This window comes from Procambarus clarkii, chromosome 14, assembly GCF_040958095.1.
Source record: "Procambarus clarkii isolate CNS0578487 chromosome 14, FALCON_Pclarkii_2.0, whole genome shotgun sequence".
NCBI lineage: Eukaryota > Metazoa > Arthropoda > Malacostraca > Decapoda > Cambaridae > Procambarus > Procambarus clarkii.
The window spans coordinates 7,391,447-7,412,120 of NC_091163.1; the positions used below are offsets into that span (position 1 = coordinate 7,391,447).

The 20,674-nt window shown below is 45.7% G+C and overlaps 1 protein-coding gene across 4 annotated transcripts in view; it reads right to left on the minus strand.

Annotated features, from left to right (window-relative positions):
• The window catches only part of LOC123771996 (cilia- and flagella-associated protein 43), a 38,787-nt gene that overhangs the window by 11,976 nt on the left and 6,137 nt on the right, over positions 1 to 20,674 (minus strand). For 3 of the 4 annotated variants that reach the window (XM_069324316.1, XM_069324315.1, XM_069324317.1), the window contains 16 exons: positions 19,488 to 19,968; positions 19,039 to 19,155; positions 17,591 to 17,701; positions 16,582 to 16,665; positions 15,790 to 15,978; positions 15,426 to 15,572; positions 14,709 to 14,879; positions 14,412 to 14,590; positions 12,519 to 12,648; positions 12,314 to 12,405; positions 11,690 to 11,882; positions 10,345 to 10,536; positions 8,620 to 8,751; positions 6,944 to 7,042; positions 6,516 to 6,703; positions 5,564 to 5,953 (listed from right to left, as the gene is read on the minus strand). In XM_069324316.1, the coding sequence (XP_069180417.1) occupies positions 5,794 to 5,953; positions 6,516 to 6,703; positions 6,944 to 7,042; positions 8,620 to 8,751; positions 10,345 to 10,536; positions 11,690 to 11,882; positions 12,314 to 12,405; positions 12,519 to 12,648; positions 14,412 to 14,590; positions 14,709 to 14,879; positions 15,426 to 15,572; positions 15,790 to 15,978; positions 16,582 to 16,665; positions 17,591 to 17,701; positions 19,039 to 19,155; positions 19,488 to 19,968 (2,665 nt within the window). In that variant the 3' untranslated portion in view covers positions 5,564 to 5,793. Of the gene's footprint in view, positions 1 to 5,563; positions 5,954 to 6,515; positions 6,704 to 6,943; positions 7,043 to 8,619; positions 8,752 to 10,297; positions 10,537 to 11,689; positions 11,883 to 12,313; positions 12,406 to 12,518; positions 12,649 to 14,411; positions 14,591 to 14,708; positions 14,880 to 15,425; positions 15,573 to 15,789; positions 15,979 to 16,581; positions 16,666 to 17,590; positions 17,702 to 19,038; positions 19,156 to 19,487; positions 19,969 to 20,674 lie in introns of those variants that run through there. The other variant, XM_045764876.2, reaches the window with a different exon arrangement.

The following is a 20,674-nucleotide window of genomic DNA, read 5'->3' on the forward strand; positions in this document are numbered from 1 at the left end:
AATAAACAATATTATTGTTATTTTCATGAAGAACAATATTGCGTGTTCTTGCCTAGTTGCGCCTACAGAAAGCGAGATTCAGCTCCCAAGCCCTGCCTCATAACTATGGCACCTGGTGATGCATTTATACATCCCAATTTTCCAATGGTGTCACCCTTGCTCTTGAAGCTGTGACTGGTGGCAGCTTCCACCACCATTGATTCAATTTCATTCCACTTGTTTACTACTCTCACTTTATATCAGTATTTCTTGGCATTTCCCCGTGTTCCCTCGTACTATTGTTCTTCATCCGGAAAAGATTATTTATATTCATTTTGTCTATTCTGGTCAGTATCGTGCATGTTGTGATCATGTCGCATCATGTCCTCTATTGTAATATCTATAGTTTCATTTAACTTAGCAAGTCCTCATCAAGCATTTCTCTTATATCTGGTACCTGTCTTGCGGCAAATATCTTTATCACTTTTAATTTCTATCTGTGCTTTAGCAGGTGTGGGTTCCATGCTGGAGATGTATACTATTGGACTGGGCCAATATAAGCTGAGTATTCTGTTGGAGTGGGCTTCAATATGTGTTGGAATGTTCAATATTCTGTTGCAATGGGCCCCATTCTGCTTGGATGGGCTAGGCGTTTGCCCGAAACGCTGTGCGTATTAGTGGCTTTAGGTATTGTGCGTACTAACTCTATCTATAAATCCAACATTATGTTTGTAACTCTTCATCTATGTATGTCCTTTTCCTGAATACAAAAAATAATTTAATTTAATTTGTGTGTGTCTAGTGTGAAGGCTGGTGTTGCATTCACTCCCGGGTCTGACAATACCTTCCTTGTAAACCCTCATGTCCTTTCTATCCCTTCTCCCAAATATTATTAATTTTCATTTTGTGGGATTAAACTCTAGTAGCCACTTATCCACCTATTCCTGCAGCCTATCTGGGTCGTCCACTACGCGCATGGTTCCCATTGTTGAGGAACAAACTGTTTCGGTTTATTACTAGGATGCAACCTAGTAATAATTGCACCTGCAACAACAGGTGCAAAACGCTTGAATATCTTTGCTGCTAGGTGAACAGAGGCATCAAGTGAAAGAAAACGTGCTAAACTATCTCTGCCTCGCCCGAGGTTCGAACTCGGAATTCTTCGTTGAGCCGAGGATGTAGACTACTGTGATAGAGGGCTTTGAAGGCGGATGACAATCAATTGTTCCCTAATTATTTTTATATCACACCCTCTTTAAAAGCTGCATTTATTTGGCTAAATTTCTTGAACAATTTCTAAGTTAGATTACTTCTCGTTTATTATTAAGTGTTTACGCCATCAAACCTATAAATAATTTAACTGAATTATTTTAAATTATGGGCAAGACGCTATATGTATTAGTGGCCTTATTAAATATACATACCCCTGTAACAATTAATAAAATCCTACATCATGTTCTGTATATTTTTAATACAAATTATTATTATTAACACATTTAAGTACATCTGTATATGTACAGTCATCCTAGACTATATGAAGGGGAGTACAGAGTGTGCCATGAGCTAGCTACGTGATGCTAAATATTCCCATTACATAGGATGGTTAGTTATATTGTAACAGGGCCATGTCATCAGTATTATTATGAATTCTCGTTCATCGAAATCCAAGGACTCTACCAGCCACCTTTCAAACCGACACCTCTCTTAATAGGACCAATAGTACCGAATACGAACAACCTATGTCTGTCCTGTATCCCAGACCCTTCACCATACAAAGTTGGGTGAGGCTAGCACCAAACATCTGGCCTCCAACCTTGGAGAGACACACATACAATCATGCATCATGCATTCTCTCTCTATATATAATAGATTCCAGACAATGGGGCAACTGTTAGTTAACGTGCATTAGTGATGCTCTCGATCTCATGCGTATTATAAGTTCAAAGGCTACTGGTGGAAGACGTACTTCACTGTTCATAAGGCTATCATGGTAGGGTCACTCGGTCACCCTGTGTCCGCCAGATGGTGTATTACAACACCTGGTATCGCATGTAAAGCCCAGGACTAGTCTTGAGTCATCGTGGTGTAGTGGCGGCGCATGGGGTCTCCAGAGGAGACAGGAAACCTTGTACACTATCAATAGTTAATGTACAACCAATTTTGATTCAAGTAATTCATTTATAAGTTGCGGGGGTTCCTCTGGCACCGTAAATAATTTAACTTGCACTGTTAATGTCACGAGGAAGCACAGGTCTACATTACTGTAAGTTCATATTTAACAATATATTTGTATAAATGAGAAAGTTATTTTATCCATATCACAAAACGGCTGGTGAGCTGTGTGAGGAGCGAGGTGGAGAGTGAGGGAGATGGGTGGTGGATGGTTGAGGGGGGTGGTGGATGGTTGATGGAGGGGTGGGGGTGGTGGATGGTTGAGGGAGGGGGGGGATGGTGGATGCCTGAGGGAGAGGGGATGATGGATGCTTGAGGGAGGGGGATGATGGATGCCTGAGGGAGGGGGGGGGGTATGATTGCTGAGGGAGAGGGAGGGGGTTTCCAAGGTGGGGAGAGGGGGGGGGACGTGCGCTGTAAGATTACGAGAGCCTGGCCAGAAAGGATGTTTTTACCGAGATTATTCACCAGGTGGCTGTGTTTATATCTGTGGGGAAGAACACGGCTCCTAAAGATACATCATCACCTGCAACCATCACAAACTCTAGTTTTCACTTGATTGTATAGTGAAAAACTCTAGTTTTTCACAATGAATATCAACTGATAAACCACATATCTATCTTAGATGACCTGAAGAACAATTAGATCGAAGCTTAAAGAGCAAAACACTCCAATAATAACTATACTTGTGAGGAATATAACAACAAGAATAATAATCAATTCACACAAACATTAAATACAGTCAAGGACTGGGGACTACTTTCCACATGACATATAAATGACCTGTCGGATTAACTCCTAAGCCGTGACAAAACAAACTACAAACTTAAGGACTCATTTCTCTGCTTAGAAGCATCAGACAAATTATTAGAGACAAATTATGGCCTACATACTGATGAAGTTCATGAAATATGAACAAACCCGTAACATGGGAGAGCAAGGCTTCAGGAACAAACGGGTTCACCAGGCTAAGTGGAAATGTATATGTTTATCTCTCAGAATGTTTGTATTAACACGATGTACTGAACGGGGTGAGAATAGCTTGAGCTACCTCATCCCTTTGTGTGTATTTTACCTCAATAAACTTATTTTAATTTCAATTTCAATTTCACCAGGCTAATGAGCTCATCAACAATGCAATATCGTGCTCAAGAAATATATATAGAAGGCTTTTGACAAATTCTAAACCATTGCTCTAAACTGCACTGATAACTCGAACTGTTTATTATTGGTTTCTTATGTGATCCTAATATGTGCATGTTTTCCAGCTGCCCATTATTGGTTTTTATTGATGTTCATGAACAAATCCACAAGGGCCGTGACGAGGATTCAAACCTACGTCCGAGAGCATCCCAGACGCTGCCTGCCTTTTTTTTATGCATCACGCAATTGTGATTTTTGTGCAATTGTGATTTCATACTAGCGTAATTCGGCTCTTTTTTATTATTGTAGCGTTAGGAATAGGCCCACCTGACCTAGGGGGGGGGCCTAGGTAAGCCTAACAGGCTTCTTGTCCACTGACAATAGGAAACTGAGGCTGGGAATAAAATAAAAATAGCTTGTATTCGACAAGCCGCCGGTTTCCTGTCCTCGTCGAGGCCACTAGAGTTAGTGACCCTCAGGTAAATCAGGTATTTTAAAGTTTGCTTCGTTTCTCACGGTTCGTTTTCTATGTCAAATTTTAGTTTTATAAAAGAAAATGTTATTTTAAGGGGACTCAGTTATATTTTGTAAATTATATCTATAGCCAAATTAATTAATGAATTAATTTATATACAAGAAGGTACATTGGGTTGTGAGAATACACGACAATGGTTTTATTACATTCTTCCAAACCACCAGAACGTAAAGTATTTCGGGTAGATGGGTGATTAATATGATGAACACGAAGCCATCGGCGTTTAGATGAACCTCTCATTCTCTGTTTGTCGACGGGCTCACCATAGCCCGTGCTACTTGGAACTTTTTTGTTCCCAGTAACTGAATCTAAAACAAAACTCTCATTCTTGCAGCGTTTTCAAAACAGTGAATTGAGCTGTAGTGTGGCCGGGTGTGTGGGTCCACAGTTGTATTACCTCGCTTGAGAAAGTTCCACCTAGGTATATAGACTATCGGACATTGAGGCGCTGGTCAGTATTGTAAGGCTTGATAAGATGAGCCGCGTCATGTGTGGAATTGAAATTGAAATTGAAATAAGTTTATTGATGTAAAATACACACAAAGGGATGAGGTTGCTCAAGCTATTCTCACCCCGTTCAGTACATCGTGTTAATACATACATAGACACACATCACAAACAATAAACATATTACCAAACATTCTGAGAGATAACATGTGTGGAAGGTCTGTGGAAAAAAGGTTTATTACTACATAACGTCGTAGCACAGTCGATTAAGGCGCGTCTGGGATTCTCTTGGACGTGGGTTCGAACCTTATCACGGCCCTTGGGGATTTGTTCATTCAAGTTTATTACTACTTTGGTGCGAGTTGTAGGTGGCGTGTGTAGTGGCTCGCCCACAAACATGCCTCGGCTCCAGATTTAGTCCCACTACTTTGGGTGGACCGTAGAGCAACGGTCTCGCTTCATGCAGATCGGCGTTCAATCCCCAACCGTCCAAGTGGTTGGGCACCATTCCTTCCCTCCCCCCGTCCCGTTACATCCCAAATCCTTATCCTGACCCCTTCCCAGTGCTATATAGTCGTAATGGCTTGGTGCTTTCCCCTGACAATTCTCTCTAGATTTACGTTAATTTCTGAATTTAATCAACAATGACATGGGTGTTGTGGGCTCACTGCTCATGTTAATTAACATACTTCCATTTTTTTAAATTGTTATATTGTATAATATATAATGTTATATAATATATATAAATTTATATTTATTTGTAATATATATTAATTTCGGAGCGCGGGGTGCTAGATGGTGTCTGGGGTTGTGTAGCGAATTCATAAAGATTAAGCCACCCAAGAGGTGGCACGGGCATGAATAGCCCGTAAGGTTGTGTAGCCACCAGACAGCAACTGATATTGGATCAATTGGGTCTGGTGAAGGTCGAAAATCCCCTGGTCTTAAGACACTGGCCAGAGGCAGTCTATTAAGATTCGTGGGTCTGGTAATATAACTTTATTTTATTGTATTATTGTTGTGCGCAAGTCCGAGTTATTCACGAGTTACAATCTGTGTTTATCTTTATGTTTCATTTTTTGTGTCGTTATTTAACATGTGCAAGACAGGTGTGTTGCAGGTGTTACGTTTTATGTTTGTTTTATTAAAGTAACATTTGTTTTACCTTTGGATTTTTGACAGAGTCTGTTTGCTCATAAGCTCACTCACTGACTTAAGTGCGGCTTTTTTGTTTTTAAGTTGTGTTTAGCGCTCGATTTAGCACTAACCGCTTACTTCGTTACTCACCTAGTTGTACTTGCAGGGGTTGAACTTTGGATCTTTGGTCCCCGCCTCAATCATCGTCACTCGTCCCTTAAGCACTCCTGGGCCTCACTATGCGTCTACTTGTGATCGGAGCCTCCCAGAACAATGTGAACAATGGCTAGTTGCCTTATCGGATCGTCCAAGAGCTTAACTAGGCGTGTCAGTACCACGCCAGACGTCTACTGACCTTATCGGAGCACCACAATGAACATCTACTTGCGGGAGGAGGGTCTGGGCGTCTGAGGAGGGCGGCAGAGCATGGGGAAGGTCCGGAGGCGGAGTGTGTCCAGCTCTTGCTCGAGGTCCAGCATGGTGGACTGGCGGCGGCGGACCTGAGCCTTCAGCTCACTACAAGCCATCACTCGCCGAAGCCTGCCCACGGACGAGGAATAGGAAAAAGGGATAGTGAACAGCGTGTTAACTCGATGTCAAAACATGCATAGATTGTTAACTTGTGTTAATCAGTTGATTTATTAAGATTCAAAGAGATAAACAGGATACTTAAAATTGGGTTAGCTCGTTGTAAAAAGATACAAAGTGGTATCAGGCGTAAACATGGCATGTGAAGGGATGCACTGGGCACTAAATTCGTGTAAGCTCAATATGAAGATACAAAGTATGAACAAATATTGAGGCAATGTAATGAGATCGAATTCGCAACCTTGGACTCCCCAGAGACATGAATGAGAGTTCAATCCCATTGTACAGCCTCAGTATTCTCATAGATGCATCCTCCCGCCCTCATCTTGCTGGTTCCCTTCCTCTCACCCCTCCCTTGCTAGCCCCCCTCCACCACCCATCCCTCATTCAACTCTGTCTCCCATTCCCTTCCTTCCTTCCATCCAATTCCAACCCAATACTCCCCCCCCCCTTCCCTGCCTCCTCCTGTTCCTGCCGTACTCTTCCATCCCTCCCACCGTCGCCTTTATCTCACCTGCTCTCTCTCTTGGCCAGCTGGGCCTCCGGCTGGGCCAGGGCCACCTGCGTCTGCAGTTCGTCGATCTCCCCGGCCAGGGCGTCAACCTGGCGCTGGAGGCCCGTCACCTTGCGGCGGGAGAGACCAACCTTACGCTCCAGCCTGCTGCAGACAGCCTCCACGCCCCCGGCCTGCTCCCCGTGCAGCTGTACACACACACAACTATCAACGTCCTACACTTGGGTACCGGCATGCAAAACTCCTTTAATGGAATGCTGATCTGTACATATTATAACATTTAATCTGTAAACGATAATGTTTTACCGCCCTTTCCAAATATATTTTGAAATTATTATACACGACACTCGTTTTCATCATTAATGTTCGCAGTATATTGGGTTACTTCTTCTGGACATTACCTAATGGAACGGTTCTTGTGTGTTTACCTTCTGAAGGCGCTGGAGGGAGGCGTAGAGCTGCGAGGGGTCTTGTTGTGCTCCTCCGCCCACCGCATTGGTCGCCGCAGCCATCACGTCACGGCCCACCTGACCAATAGAACATAGTCAATCACTTGCCAGCACTCACCAACGAAGGTGAAGGAAGGGAACTATCGGGATGTTGTTGTTGTTATAGATTCAGCTACTCGGAACAAGTTCCAAGTAGCACAGGCTATGGTGGCCCCGTAACTTACCTGGCACAGGAACGGGGCAAGTAGCACGGGCTATGGGAGCCCGTAGTGGGCTTACCTGGCACAGGAGTCGTGCCCAACTATCGGGAGAAAGGCCAAACCATTACGACTATATAGCACTAGGAGGGATCAGGATAAGGATTTGGGATGGGACGGGAGGGAAGGAATGGTGCCCAACCACTTGGACGGTCGGAGACTGAACGTAGATCTGCATGAAGCGAGACCGTCGCTCAACAGTCCAGCCGTAGATATGTCGGAACGAAGGTGAACTCGTAGAATGCACGAAGATTTGATGGAAGACTAGTCCCGGAACTGATAAGACTGAGCTAAGAGGACTGATCGCGGGAGCTACACAGAACTTAACAGGAAGGGGAAACAGAGGGGACAAGAACCTAAAAATATATTTAAGGAGGTGTAGTGGATGTCTTGACACGGGAGATCTCCCGTCACGCAGGGTGCAGTCGCACCTCCACAGATCTCCAGTATCATCTATTGATACTAATAATGGCTCAAAAGGGCCACCACTTACGGGCTATTCATGCCCGTGCCACCTTTTGGGTGGCTTAATCTTCATCAATCAATCAATCGGATGTCTTGAGATTGTTTGGGCCAAGCAGCAAGACAAGAGCAAGGTCGTACATAGACGCTAGAGGCAGGTGTGCAATAGGCATACGGGGAAATAATATTCAGTGTTAGTTGAGTTAATTAGCTCCCAGAGTCAATAGACCAATTATCAGGCGGCCATCCCTGCCAGCTGACACTTGGTAAACAAACACGGTAAACTTGGTAAGTTTTAAACGTAGATATGATAGAGCCCAGTAGGCTCAGGAATCTGTACACCTGTTGATTGACGGTTGAGAGGCGGGACCAAAGAGCCAGAGCTCAACCCCCGCAAACACAACTAGGTGAGTACAATTAGGTTAATACGATACCGTCAGCGACGTACAGTAACATCAGCGACGTACGGTAACGTCAGCGACGTACAGTAATCTGCCTGATGTTCAAAACAGCTCTCATGAATCTATATAATGAGGCCCTGAGAGCACTCATGCATGAGCTGAGTGAACTATGAGGAATAGTTGAGCGAGGTGGACCTCCTCACTCATCAGGAGCCAGATTCACGAAGCAGTTACGCAGATCCTTACGAACCTGTCCATCTTTTCTCAATCTTTGGCGGCTTTGTTTACAATTATTAAACAGTTAATGAGCTCCGAAGCACCAGGAAGCTGTTTATAACAATAACAACAGTTGATGGCAAGTTTTCATGCTTGTAAACTGTTCAATAAATGTAACCAAAGCCGTCAAAGATTGAGGAAAGATGTACACGTTCGTAAGTCCTTGCGTAACTGCTTGGTGAATCTGGGCCCTGTTCCTGGGGCACGTTAGAGGAGGCTGGTGTGAGTACCACTACACACAGAGCGCCTAAGTCTGTACCTTGAAGGTGTTCATCTGCTGGAGGTCCTGACGGGCGAGCTCCACCTCCAGCTGAAGTTGTCCTCGAAGTGTCCTCAGCGCCTCCACCTCCACACTCTCACCACCTCCACCTCTCTCCATGTCTCCACACTTCTGCTCGCCGCCAGAGGAAGGCAAGAATGACAGGTAGATATAGAGAAATTATATTAAAAAACAAGAAAAATGTTGAAACAAATATAATATACTTCAATTTTACTGTTATTATTCCCTCCATAGTTCTCTCTAACAACTCTCTGATGTCTAAAACATTTTATATTAGTGTGTTTTAAAATAAATCTCTCATCTGTGATTTAAAAGTATTTCCATTTGCTTTCATTTTTTGATCTCCAATTAATTAATTTTGTCATTATATATCTTGCTAGTTATATTAACAATTAACTTCCCATGGTGCAGTGATAAAATGATTTAAAAGCAATATAGCCTTTCCTTGCTTAACATACAAAGTTAATAAAACATTGTTGTTTTTAACGTGAATGACGAGGACGAGCTGGGGCTCACGTCTCGACGCCTCAAGACTGGTTTGGCTAGCTGCTGGCGCTCTAAACACCTGTGTGTACCTGAGCATAAACACCTGTGTGTGTGCCTGAGCATAAACACCTGTGTGTACCTGAGCATAAACACCTGTGTGTACCTGAGCATAAACACCTGTGTGTACCCGAGCATAAACACCTGTGTGTACCTGAGCATAAACACCTGTGTGTACCCGAGCATAAACACCTGTGTGTACCTGAGCATAAACACCTGTGTGTACCTGAGCATAAACACCTGTGTGTACCCGAGCATAAACACCTGTGTGTACCTGAGCATAAACACCTGTGTGTACCCGAGCATAAACACCTGTGTGTACTTGAGCATAAACACCTGTGTGTACCCGAGCATAAACACCTGTGTGTACCTGAGCATAAACACCTGTGTGTACCTGAGCATAAACACCTGTGTGTACCTGAGCATAAACACCTGTGTGTACCCGGGCATAAACACCTGTGTGTACCCGAGCATAAACACCTGTGTGTACCCGAGCATAAACACCTGTGTGTACCTGAGCATAAACACCTGTGTGTACCCGAGCATAAACACCTGTGTGTACCCGAGCATAAACACCTGTGTGTACCTGAGCATAAACACCTGTGTGTACCTGAGCATAAACACCTGTGTGTACCTGAGCATAAACACCTGTGTGTACCCGGGCATAAACACCTGTGTGTACCCGAGCATAAACACCTGTGTGTACCCGAGCATAAACACCTGTGTGTACCTGAGCATAAACACCTGTGTGTACCCGAGCATAAACACCTGTGTGTACCCGAGCATAAACACCTGTGTGTACCTGAGCATAAACACCTGTGTGTACCTGAGCATAAACACCTGTGTGTACCTGAGCGTCGCGCAGGTGATGAGATGGACTTCATATTCACTGTGAGGTTACGTCTTAAGTGAATATCAAGTACGAGTATAACAGTGTATACCGCAAGAGTATAGCATCTATACTGGAAGAGTATATGAGCTATACCACTAGGATATAACGGTTATACCACAATATTATAAGTGTGAACAACATTACTGGAGCAGAAGTCTACATATAGACACGAAGAACAGTTAAGGAGGTACGTAATTGTCAAAAGAAGGTTCCAAAACGAACTAGTAAAGAAGCTGTGATAAGGAGGCTGGCGTCGCCCGGTCCATCACCTCAGCAGTGGCTTCCAGACGCTGCAGCTCCTCCAGCTGCACCAGCTGTGTGCTGCTCCATTCCGGCTGCAACGTCTCCGTCGTGAGGTCGAGGTCCACCTTGACCTGTCCGCTCCTGAGGATCAACACCAGCTCCATGTCCTCGTCCAGGAGCATCAGGTCGCGGCTGGTACTCGAGGCTTCCTCCTCAAGCTGATTTGACACTAGGTTAGTTAATGTATCATTACATTACCTTCATGTTCTTCAGGTATTTCCAGACTTTTGGAAGAAACCCCGTAGAGCCAACTACTGTATTTTAGGTTTATTATTACTATCGAGGTGTCTCCTGGAACACCAGCTGCAGGTGTGACTACTGGAACACCAGCTGCAGGTGTCTACTGGAACACCAGCTGCAGGTGTCTACTGGAACACCAGCTGCAGGTGTCTACTGGAACACCAGCTGCAGGTGTCTCCTGGAACACCAGCTGCAGGTGTCTACTGGAACACCAGCTGCAGGTGTCTCCTGGAACACCAGCTGCAGGTGTCTCCTGGAACACCAGCTGCAGGTGTCTCCTGGAACACCAGCTGCAGGTGTCTCCTGGAACACCAGCTGCAGGTGTCTCCTGGAACACCAGCTGCAGGTGTCTCCTGGAACACCAGCTGCAGGTGTCTCCTGGAACACCAGCTGCAGGTGTCTCCTGGAACACCAGCTGCAGGTGTCTCCTGGAACACCAGCTGCAGGTGTCTCCTGGAACACCAGCTGCAGGTGTCTCCTGGAACACCAGCTGCAGGTGTCTCCTGGAACACCAGCTGCAGGTGTCTCCTGGAACACCAGCTGCAGGTGTCTCCTGGAACACCAGCTGCAGGTGTCTCCTGGAACACCAGCTGCAGGTGTCTCCTGGAACACCAGCTGCAGGTGTCTCCTGGAACACCAGCTGCAGGTGTCTCCTGGAACACCAGCTGCAGGTGTCTCCTGGAACACCAGCTGCAGGTGTCTCCTGGAACACCAGCTGCAGGTGTCTCCTGGAACACCAGCTGCAGGTGTCTCCTGGAACACCAGCTGCAGGTGTCTCCTGGAACACCAGCTGCAGGTGTCTCCTGGAACACCAGCTGCAGGTGTCTCCTGGAACACCAGCTGCAGGTGTCTCCTGGAACACCAGCTGCAGGTGTCTCCTGGAACACCAGCTGCAGGTGTCTCCTGGAACACCAGCTGCAGGTGTCTCCTGGAACACCAGCTGCAGGTGTCTCCTGGAACACCAGCTGCAGGTGTCTCCTGGAACACCAGCTGCAGGTGTCTCCTGGAACACCAGCTGCAGGAAATTTGTAAACAAAGCAAAAATAGAAAACAGACACTCATTTGACATACCTCCATCGCCTCCTGAAGGAGCGCCTGATGGCGGACGTCCAAAACCTGGAGATGGGCCGTGGCGGAGGTTCTCTTCGCTGCGGCCTCCTCGGCCTCCTCCAGCAGGTCTTGGCGGCGCCGACGGTAACGGAGGAACTGTCTCCAGGTCCTGGTGCCTCCGGCGAGACCCTCCGGCATTGTCTCCTCCCCCAGCCTACCACAGGAGGCCACCACGTTCTCTTTAATCTGGATTCACCGCATTTTTTATTTTGTACTTTGTGTACTGTATGTCTACTGGAGCATTGCATGATGTATTATTTCTGTAGGTTTAGAGGAGTATTTGGTGTGTGATTTTTATATCTAATATTTATCTTGAGTTTCCGTCCTGGGGTCGCCCAGTGCTACCTGGGGTCGTCCAGTGCTACCTGGGGTCGCCCAGTGCTACCTGGGGTCGTCCAGTGCTACCTGGGGTCGTCCAGTGCTACCTGGGGTCGTCCAGTGCTACCTGGGGTCGCCCAGTGCTACCTGGGGTCGTCCAGTGCTACCTGGGGTCGTCCAGTGCTACCTGGGGTCGTCCAGTGCTACCAAGGGTCGTCCAGTGCTACCTGGGGTCATCAACAGTTTCTCAATGTCGTCGACAGTTACCTGAGGTCGTCGAGAGGTCGCAGGTCATCGCTGTGGGAGGCGCCGCTGGGGGGTCTAGAGGGCCTGGCACTTCCTCGTCGCGTCCCACCTCTCTGCTCAGAGGTCAAGATCAAGGTCAACACTAAACAAAATAGTTCAATATCACACAATATGCCATAACAATAAATACCTTCAAGAATCATATGAATACTTGAGTGGGACTGACCTCAGGGGTGTAGGCAGGTGAGGCGGCCGTGGCAGGGCTCAGGGGGGTGGATGGGGTGTGGGGTGTCGATACCCCTTCTCCTCTGGCACTGGGCAGGTCCAGGTGACGACCACAGCTCAGCGATCGCTTGCTGCAACAACATTAGACCACTGGAGAACGCTGTCACAAGAGAGCTTCAGTGCTCGTCCAACCTCTGCGAACTCGAAGAGTCACTTCGGAAATCTCATACATACGTACATTGTGGGACGTCGTTATACATAGAGGCTGCAGTTCAAGCCGCGTGTCTCTCACCAGTAAGGTCATTGTGAATACATACAATGTATATAGATATTATAACAATGTAAAACATTTATTTGGGTGTGATTAACACTTTCGCGCTCTCGGCGCTCAAAAAAAAAAAAATACCCCAGATGCTTTCGGCACTTCGCGCGCCTATGCGGTAAGACCGAAAAAGTGTACACTCTTTTGACTGTCCTGACAATAATTGAAGGCGCACGTATTTAAATTTGGCATCACTGTGTTCGCAATGAAATTGTCTATAAGAGCATACCTATAAAATGCCGCCCAAGCATAAGGAGTATCAACACCAAATAAAAAACTATGCAGATCACTCGCCGAGAGCGCCAAACAGCAACAAAATGTTTCCACTCTCTTAATGGTTGCGAAGCCTACAGTTGTCCTACATCGCTAATTTTGGTATCATTGGAATTGCAATAAAATTCTCTACACGGACATATGCATATGAATGTTTAATATAGGTAATTGCCCACCCGCAAGAGTGTGTGAAGTGGAGAGTAGTTAGCCGCGAGCGCACTGGCGAAAACACAATCATGCTTGGAAAGTTTATACATTTATACGTTTCCTGACCCTACTTTTCTATGTACGTATTTCTTTTTTATACCAATGTGTTCGCAATAAAATTTTCTATAAGATGAACTGTATAACATTTGTACAAAGCATGTGTAAGAGAAGCGCCAAATATAGAACCACGTCGCTCAGTATGCGTTCGCGGCAGAAACGAACGCATTGTTTTCGTTCGTTTGATGTTTGTCATGTTTATACTTGTTGAAACATTTTATAATTTTTATGACAGTGATCGCAGTAAAATTCCCTACACAGACATATACATAACACATACAAATATTTCCCACGTGTTGGATATATCAACGGCTAAAGGGAACCCACTGCCACACGCTCGCCACACCCCCAAACATACTTTGTGTATTTTTTTTTTACTCATAGAAGTTTATGTGATATAATATTCATTCTGGTACCAAAAAATTCGCAAATAAATTCTCTACAAAACAAAAGTATCCCCATCCATTTCGGTTAAAAAATGGAATTTATAGAAATATTTTTTCGATTGACGAGAAAAGTAGGCAGTTATGCGGAATCGTAAGAAAAACCAGTGACGAGTTATCTCTAATCGAAAGCGCGAAAGTGTTAAGACCTTTCGTGCACCACTCACAGGATGAGTGGAGATTAGTGCACAATAAACCAGTCGCCGCTGAGGGCATCAGTCAGTCACACTGTGGTACACACACTTAATAAATCTCCTTCCTATCTTACTCATAACCTCCACCATTCACCTCCATATACATGCATATAATTCCATACACTAAAAATTCAAACAAATACGATCTATATTCAAGCTAATATTGATATAGAAGTTTTACATCTCTTTCCATTTTGTATGGCAATACAGCCCTGAATGGACCGGGGTTCGACTTCCGAACAGCCGAGACGTTTGGCCACAACCCTTCACGCTGCTCCCTCTCAACACCACTATTACCATAATCCTTCAATATACATAGTACTATACAAGAACATAAGAATGAATTAACTTGCAGGCGAGTACAACTATGTGAGGAAACACACGATGGCCTCCATTACCTGTAGAAGGTCAGGAGGTAGTTGTACTGATCGATTGGCAGGTTAATAATAGCCCTCTTCAAGGCCACCTCTTCCTCCTTCAGCTGCTCTTGCAGGCGCTCTTGTTTGGCTCTCGCTCTCGCCTCCTCCCTGCGGGTGTTCTCCGTTTCAGACTCCACCTGTTCCACCCGCTCCTCAACCTGCAGGAGGTCGTGGGTCAGAAAGAGCGATATTTCAGGCAGGGTGACACAAAAAAGGAGAGATATAGACAGACAGACATCGAATAGGTGCCTGGAGGAGGGGCAGGAGAGTAAGTACCTGCTGGCGACGGAGCTGGAGATCCGTGAGGGTGTGGTTGAGGTGGTCTTGGCGGGCGAGGCGGTGGCGTAGTCTTACTGTGACCAGCTGGTACAGGAGCAACGCCTCGTCGGTCGAGACCCTCGCATCCACCAAGCTCAGCACCTGACTGTCGAACTCCTGCAGCAGACTCTGTAACCAAGTCACCACTTTCACCCGCGGCACAGGCGCTGGGCTTAAGGCAGACTACCCTCCCGAGGGTTACTAAGGCCTTGACAGTAGTTCACTGACCAACCGGCAAGTATACTTTAGTAGTCTTTAACATGGTCCAGGATTAGAGTAAACTCTGTGTATACACAAGGGGCAGGGTATAGCTCCCAGTGTATATACATGTCCCCGTGTATAACATAGACAACACATGATGCCCAAAATACAGTGTCAACGTGACCACCTCCCAATCACAGCATTGTTTATACACAAAATATAAAATAAACTCTATTTCACGTAAACAAAACAAAATCCGCAATACGTTTACAACAATAATACACCGAGAACTTCAACAAAACCGTGTAAATTTGAGTCAAATTGAAATCTACACCAGTAATTCCATCTATCATCATACTCTCATACAAGAAGAGCCACACATCTAGGGATGTGTGGCTTCATGCAACTGTTTTCATGTTTATGGTAATTACAGATGTATATATAGATAAGACCATCTCCTGGCCCTTTACTGACAGTGATGGCTGGGGTGATCCTCTCCAGCTGGAGGCTGAGGGTGGTGGCGTGGGCGCGTCTCCGTCTGGCCTCCTCCTCCTGGCCTGCTTGCCACTCCCGCCACGCCCGCGCCTCCGCCCACGTCCACTCCTCCCGTGGCCGCTGCGTCTATGGCACAAGGAACAGATAGTTACAGGGAAGGAAGAGGATATCAGGTTGAATTATATTTATACATAAGTTTTATTTGATGTCTTGGGTAAGCCGTGAGGCGCTTCCCATGTGCGAGTGATCTCGAAAGTAAGAGACAATAGATACGACGGGTAGAAATAATAGCAAAGTGGTGTTAAGTGAGAGACGCCATCTGCAGGGACTCAACAACGTGCACCTGGAAGACGGGCGTGGTGGTGGTCTCGCCCGTCTCAGCTTGGGACGGTAGGCTTCCTGACAAGAAAGGTCGGGCTTCCGTCCAGGCCTCATGGGTGGTGGGGGTTCCTGGTGAGTGGTCGTCAGTGACACTCCTGCTGCCCTGGACGCCCTCACGAGTGCCCTCGTCACTCCACTCCTCCCTGCTCACCTGAAGGAGTACCATCACAACTATGTACTTGGATAATCCTTCCTAAATGTTCTCAGTCAGTGAGAGCTGAAGACTAGTTACATATCCGCTACTAAATAGAAACAATTTCAACTTTAATATATGTAATTTTCGTTGAAAATCAGTTGCACGAAATATATATCGAGAATATTATATTGTAAATATTGAAAGAGCTTGACCAAGCAAGATCTTTGTAGGAATATGAAGCTAGGTTTTGTACTACTGTATTGATATAGTAGAGCATAACAAAGGCTGAGGAGCAACTGTTCGTGGCTGACTACACGACACAGTTCTCAGTGGAGAACACAAGGCCAGATTCACGAAGCAGTTACGCAAGTACTTACGAACGTGTACATCTTTCCTCAATCTTTGACGGCTTTGATTACATTTATTAAACAGTTTACAAACATCAAAACTTGCCAATCAACTGTTGTTATTGTTATAATCAGTCTCCTGGTGCTTCGGAGCTCATTAACTGTTTAATAATTGTAAACAAAGCCGCCAAAGATTGAGAAAAGATGAACAGGTTCGTAAGTGCTTGCGTAACTGCTTCGTGAATCTGGCCCCTTAAGGTGATGTAGTCACCTCTGAGTCGTGGACCTCCAGCATCAGCTCCGGGGTCTCCTCGGGTACCCACGACGGCTCGTACTCTTCGTCCTCGTCCTCCTTCTGGCGAAGTAACAAGTATTTAAGATCCTCGTAAAACTCCTCCTTGTCCTGGTTATTCTCTCACTCTGCCTCCTCTACTTGCTCCTATTCTCTTCTTTCATTTCTCTTTGCTCAGTGCCTTCTTCCCCCTTCACTAGTTCCTATTGCTTTTATGTTTGCATCTCACTACTTACATTCGGCCTTATGTGACATTTCATCTTAATTATTAAGTAAACATTTGAGTTCGATCTAATAGCATAGAAGTTCTATCATGCATAATATCACAAGCTATTCTCAGTATCTGGATATATTCTTAAAAATGGAAACTAATTAATGGCCACAACAAAAATCTATGTTTTAACAAAATACATAATTACTGTTTTGACTATTTGTTTGATGATGAGGAAGAAATCTGGGAGCTAAAAGATGAGGAACTGATTATATATCCAGCCGAACATTTAAGTAACCCCTTGTGCAGGCGAGGAGTCACAATAACGTGGCTAAAGTGTGTTGACCAGACCACACACTAGAAGGTGAAGGGACTACCACGTTTCGGTCCGTCCTGGACAATTCTCATGTCACAATCGACTTGAGAATGGTCCAGGACGGACCGAAACGTCGTCGTCCCTTCACCTTCTAGTGTGTGGTCTGGTCAACATACTAAGTAACCCCTTCTGCCGCCCACTGCATGGTTGGGGTATTTTTGACTCGTCGGGGAGTCTACGCCTCCATTAGGAGGCGTAGAATCTACCTTCCTTATTTATTTATTTATTTACATATATACAAGAAGGTACATTGGGATTGTGAGGATACATAGCATAGTAATTACATTCTTGTAAAGCCACTAGTACGCGCAGCGTTTCGGGCAGGTCCACCTAGACAGACTATGACATATATGTATACTCTGACATGTATATAGACATATATGGACATAGACTCTACATACCTGGAGGAGGGTGGGGGTCATGGCTGCTTCAGAGGCCTCCCTGCTGCTGCTGCTAGCACTGTGGCCTCGACTCTTGGCGCCTTCCTCCGTCCGCAGCCTCGCCAGCTCCTCCTGGATATCAACATGAACTTCAGAAACCTTTTTCAGTAATTATTGAATATTTCACCGAGATTTATTGAAAGTAAAGAAAAGATCCCAATACATGTCTTGAGGTTATCTTGAGATGATTTCGGGAGCTTAGCGTCCCCGCGGCCCGGTCCTCGACCAGGCCTTCTTTTTGTTACACACCCCCAGGAAGCAGCCCGTGGCAGCTGTCTAACTCCCAGGTACCTATTTACTGCTGGGTAACAGGAGCATCAGGGTGAAAGAAACTCTGCTCATTTGTTTCCGCTTCCACTGGGGATCGAACCCGAAACCCCAGGATTACGAATCCGAAGCACTCTCCACTCAGCTGTCAGGCTGTGTGTAAGTTTTTTTCAGGGATATTCCTGCGCGGGCCCTAAGCCTCTGGCTGGCCCACTAAGTGTTGCTTGTTTCTGTTTTACTTGGGCGGAGTATGAGTATTTATGACTCGTATGGTCGCTTCAGTAAGATTATGTGCCATGTGTTTAACAACTTCTGCTATATTTGATGTTAGTTGAAATCTTACTGGGTTTGTAACTCTGCGTTGTGTAAGTGTATTATTATTAGCAAATTTGTTTATGACACCTCAACATCCTTTATCAAGGTGCTGCAGACAATGTTTACAGCACCTTGATAAATGATGTAGAGGTCATCCGAAATGTTGTAATAATAATACACTTAAACAGGTATTGGGTCTTTTCTTCACTTTCAGCTATTCTCTGTAACTGGCTGACATTATAATTATAAGGTGGGAAGGATGCATGTAACTGTTACTGTAATAATCTCCGTTGAGGTCTGATAAAGACCTTAAGTGCCCTCTGTAAATACTCTTTTTTGCGCTACCGCTCACAGGACGAGTATGGGGTGCACAATAAACTAGCCGCCTCCGGCGGCAACAATCAATCACTTTCATTCGAGCACTACGGCATTGTAGCAAGTTTCTCCATCCATTTAATCATGCATACATATTTAGATACGATACACGTACATACAAATATACAAACATACACAAAGGTACACACGTTACATATGCATCGACAAATTCTTGGATAGGTAACAGTATAGGAGGAACACGGTACACTGAGAGCAACACCCAACTGGATACCAGAGGTGTGTCTGGGATCCTTCCTTATTGTGGGTGCTGGTGGCTCAGTAGGTAGGACTGCAGTCTGCTGCTTCTGTAGTCCGCGGTTCGAGGCTCCAATGGTCCAAGAGAATGAAATGTTATTATCCACGATGTGGTGGTTAGCAAGTTATAGGATACACAGAGTGGAGAACTTGTCAATATACAGTACTCGTCTCCAAGTTGTATCTACAAAGTGCACCTTAAGTTGGTGACGCTTCCCGGAGAGTCTGTGGACCTCTTCGATGACTCTGCCCTTCCTGTGATGGACGGCGTCGAACCTGGCGTTGAAGGCCTCCTGCACGCGTCGCATCATGAACTATTGGAGGAGAGGAAGACATTTTGTTTGGTCACTCTGCTTTCTTAATAGTAATTATCACCTTTTATTATTTCCTTCACATCTATTAGCAGGCTGAGCCATTAGATGTGAAGGGCTGGAGTACCTTATTCGCTACAATCCAATGGTCGATATAATAACACCATGCTAAGGATTTATACATGTGGTGACATCAATCCAGAGTAGAAAAAGCACCGAACGGTTCTAACTAATGAACGACAGAGAAGATAACAGCCTGAAAGTAAGATAGATCCGTCTAGTGTGACTAACAAGCCACGATGAGGACCGTCTATGGCCGCTCTAACGTAACTCACCCTTATGAGGACCAGCTGCCTCTCGACCCGCTCCCTGCAGGTGAGCTCCAGCTGCGGGTAGAGCAGCTCTCGATACTCCGCCTCTCCAAGATGGAGTTCCATGTCCTCGCTCTCGCCCACAGCTCCCTCACCACCGGGAAGCTGCTCCTCGTCCACTGAATGCGTTTCCGCGTCCAGTGGAATCTTTGCCGCGTCCGTCATGGGTTTCCCGGTGTCCGTAGAAGACTTTCCTGACTCCATTGAAGGCTTCTCTGCGTCTGTTGATGGCTTCTCTGCGTCTGTTGATGGCTTCTCTGTATCTGTTGAAGACTTCTTTGCGTCTATTGAAGCCTTCTCTGCGTCCGTTGAAGGCTTCTCTGCATCCACGGATGGCTTTAAATCATCCGCAATTGACGCCTTTTTCCATATTCCAGGCTTCCTGGCACGTCCGGATAAGGTCTCGCCCTTGGCAGCCTCGCGCGAAGCTTCTATTTCACACAGCCTGGAAGCAAGGACTATAAGGATTGATGTTTTCTCGGGGAAACACGGTGCTGAATAGCCTCTCCCGTTCTATTAAATTGTCTAAGACTAAAAATGGGGAACGATGGAAGAACTAAGAGGGAGTAAAGGTAGTGGAATAATTGGAAGGAGGATGGAAGGAAGACTGATGTGGAGACATCAGTTGAACATACTGTGAAATACTTAAGACAAGGAAGACACTTCTCACAAGTTTCATACACCTTGTGTGTACTAAAGACATAATTAACATAGCTATTAAACACTGCTATTGCAAGTTACGTATTTATATTAAAGCACTAATAAGCGAGAGGTAAGGCAAGGTAAACAGGAGAAAGCTCTATACTCTATAAGGCACCTGTACCTTATCCAGGTACAGGTAGTCGACCACCACTATATATCACTGTTACGAACCCGGATCCAGCGTCCGAGCACGGAGCAGTGACGACCGCGCCATCTGTGGGTCAGCTCCCGAAACCCCCTCCAAACGGACGACGACACCTGGTGAGGACGACGAGTACTGGCCACAAGGGCCAGTTTCCAGTCCTGTGCAGCTCACAACACAGCCGTTGCTGACCTCTGGTGAGGTGGTGCTCAGACGACAGCGCCATCTATGGAGTGGATAGGTGGGCGTTTGTGTCTGAGCCTGTAAGTGAGGTGCCTTAGTGTGTCCCAGTTATTGATGACGTGTC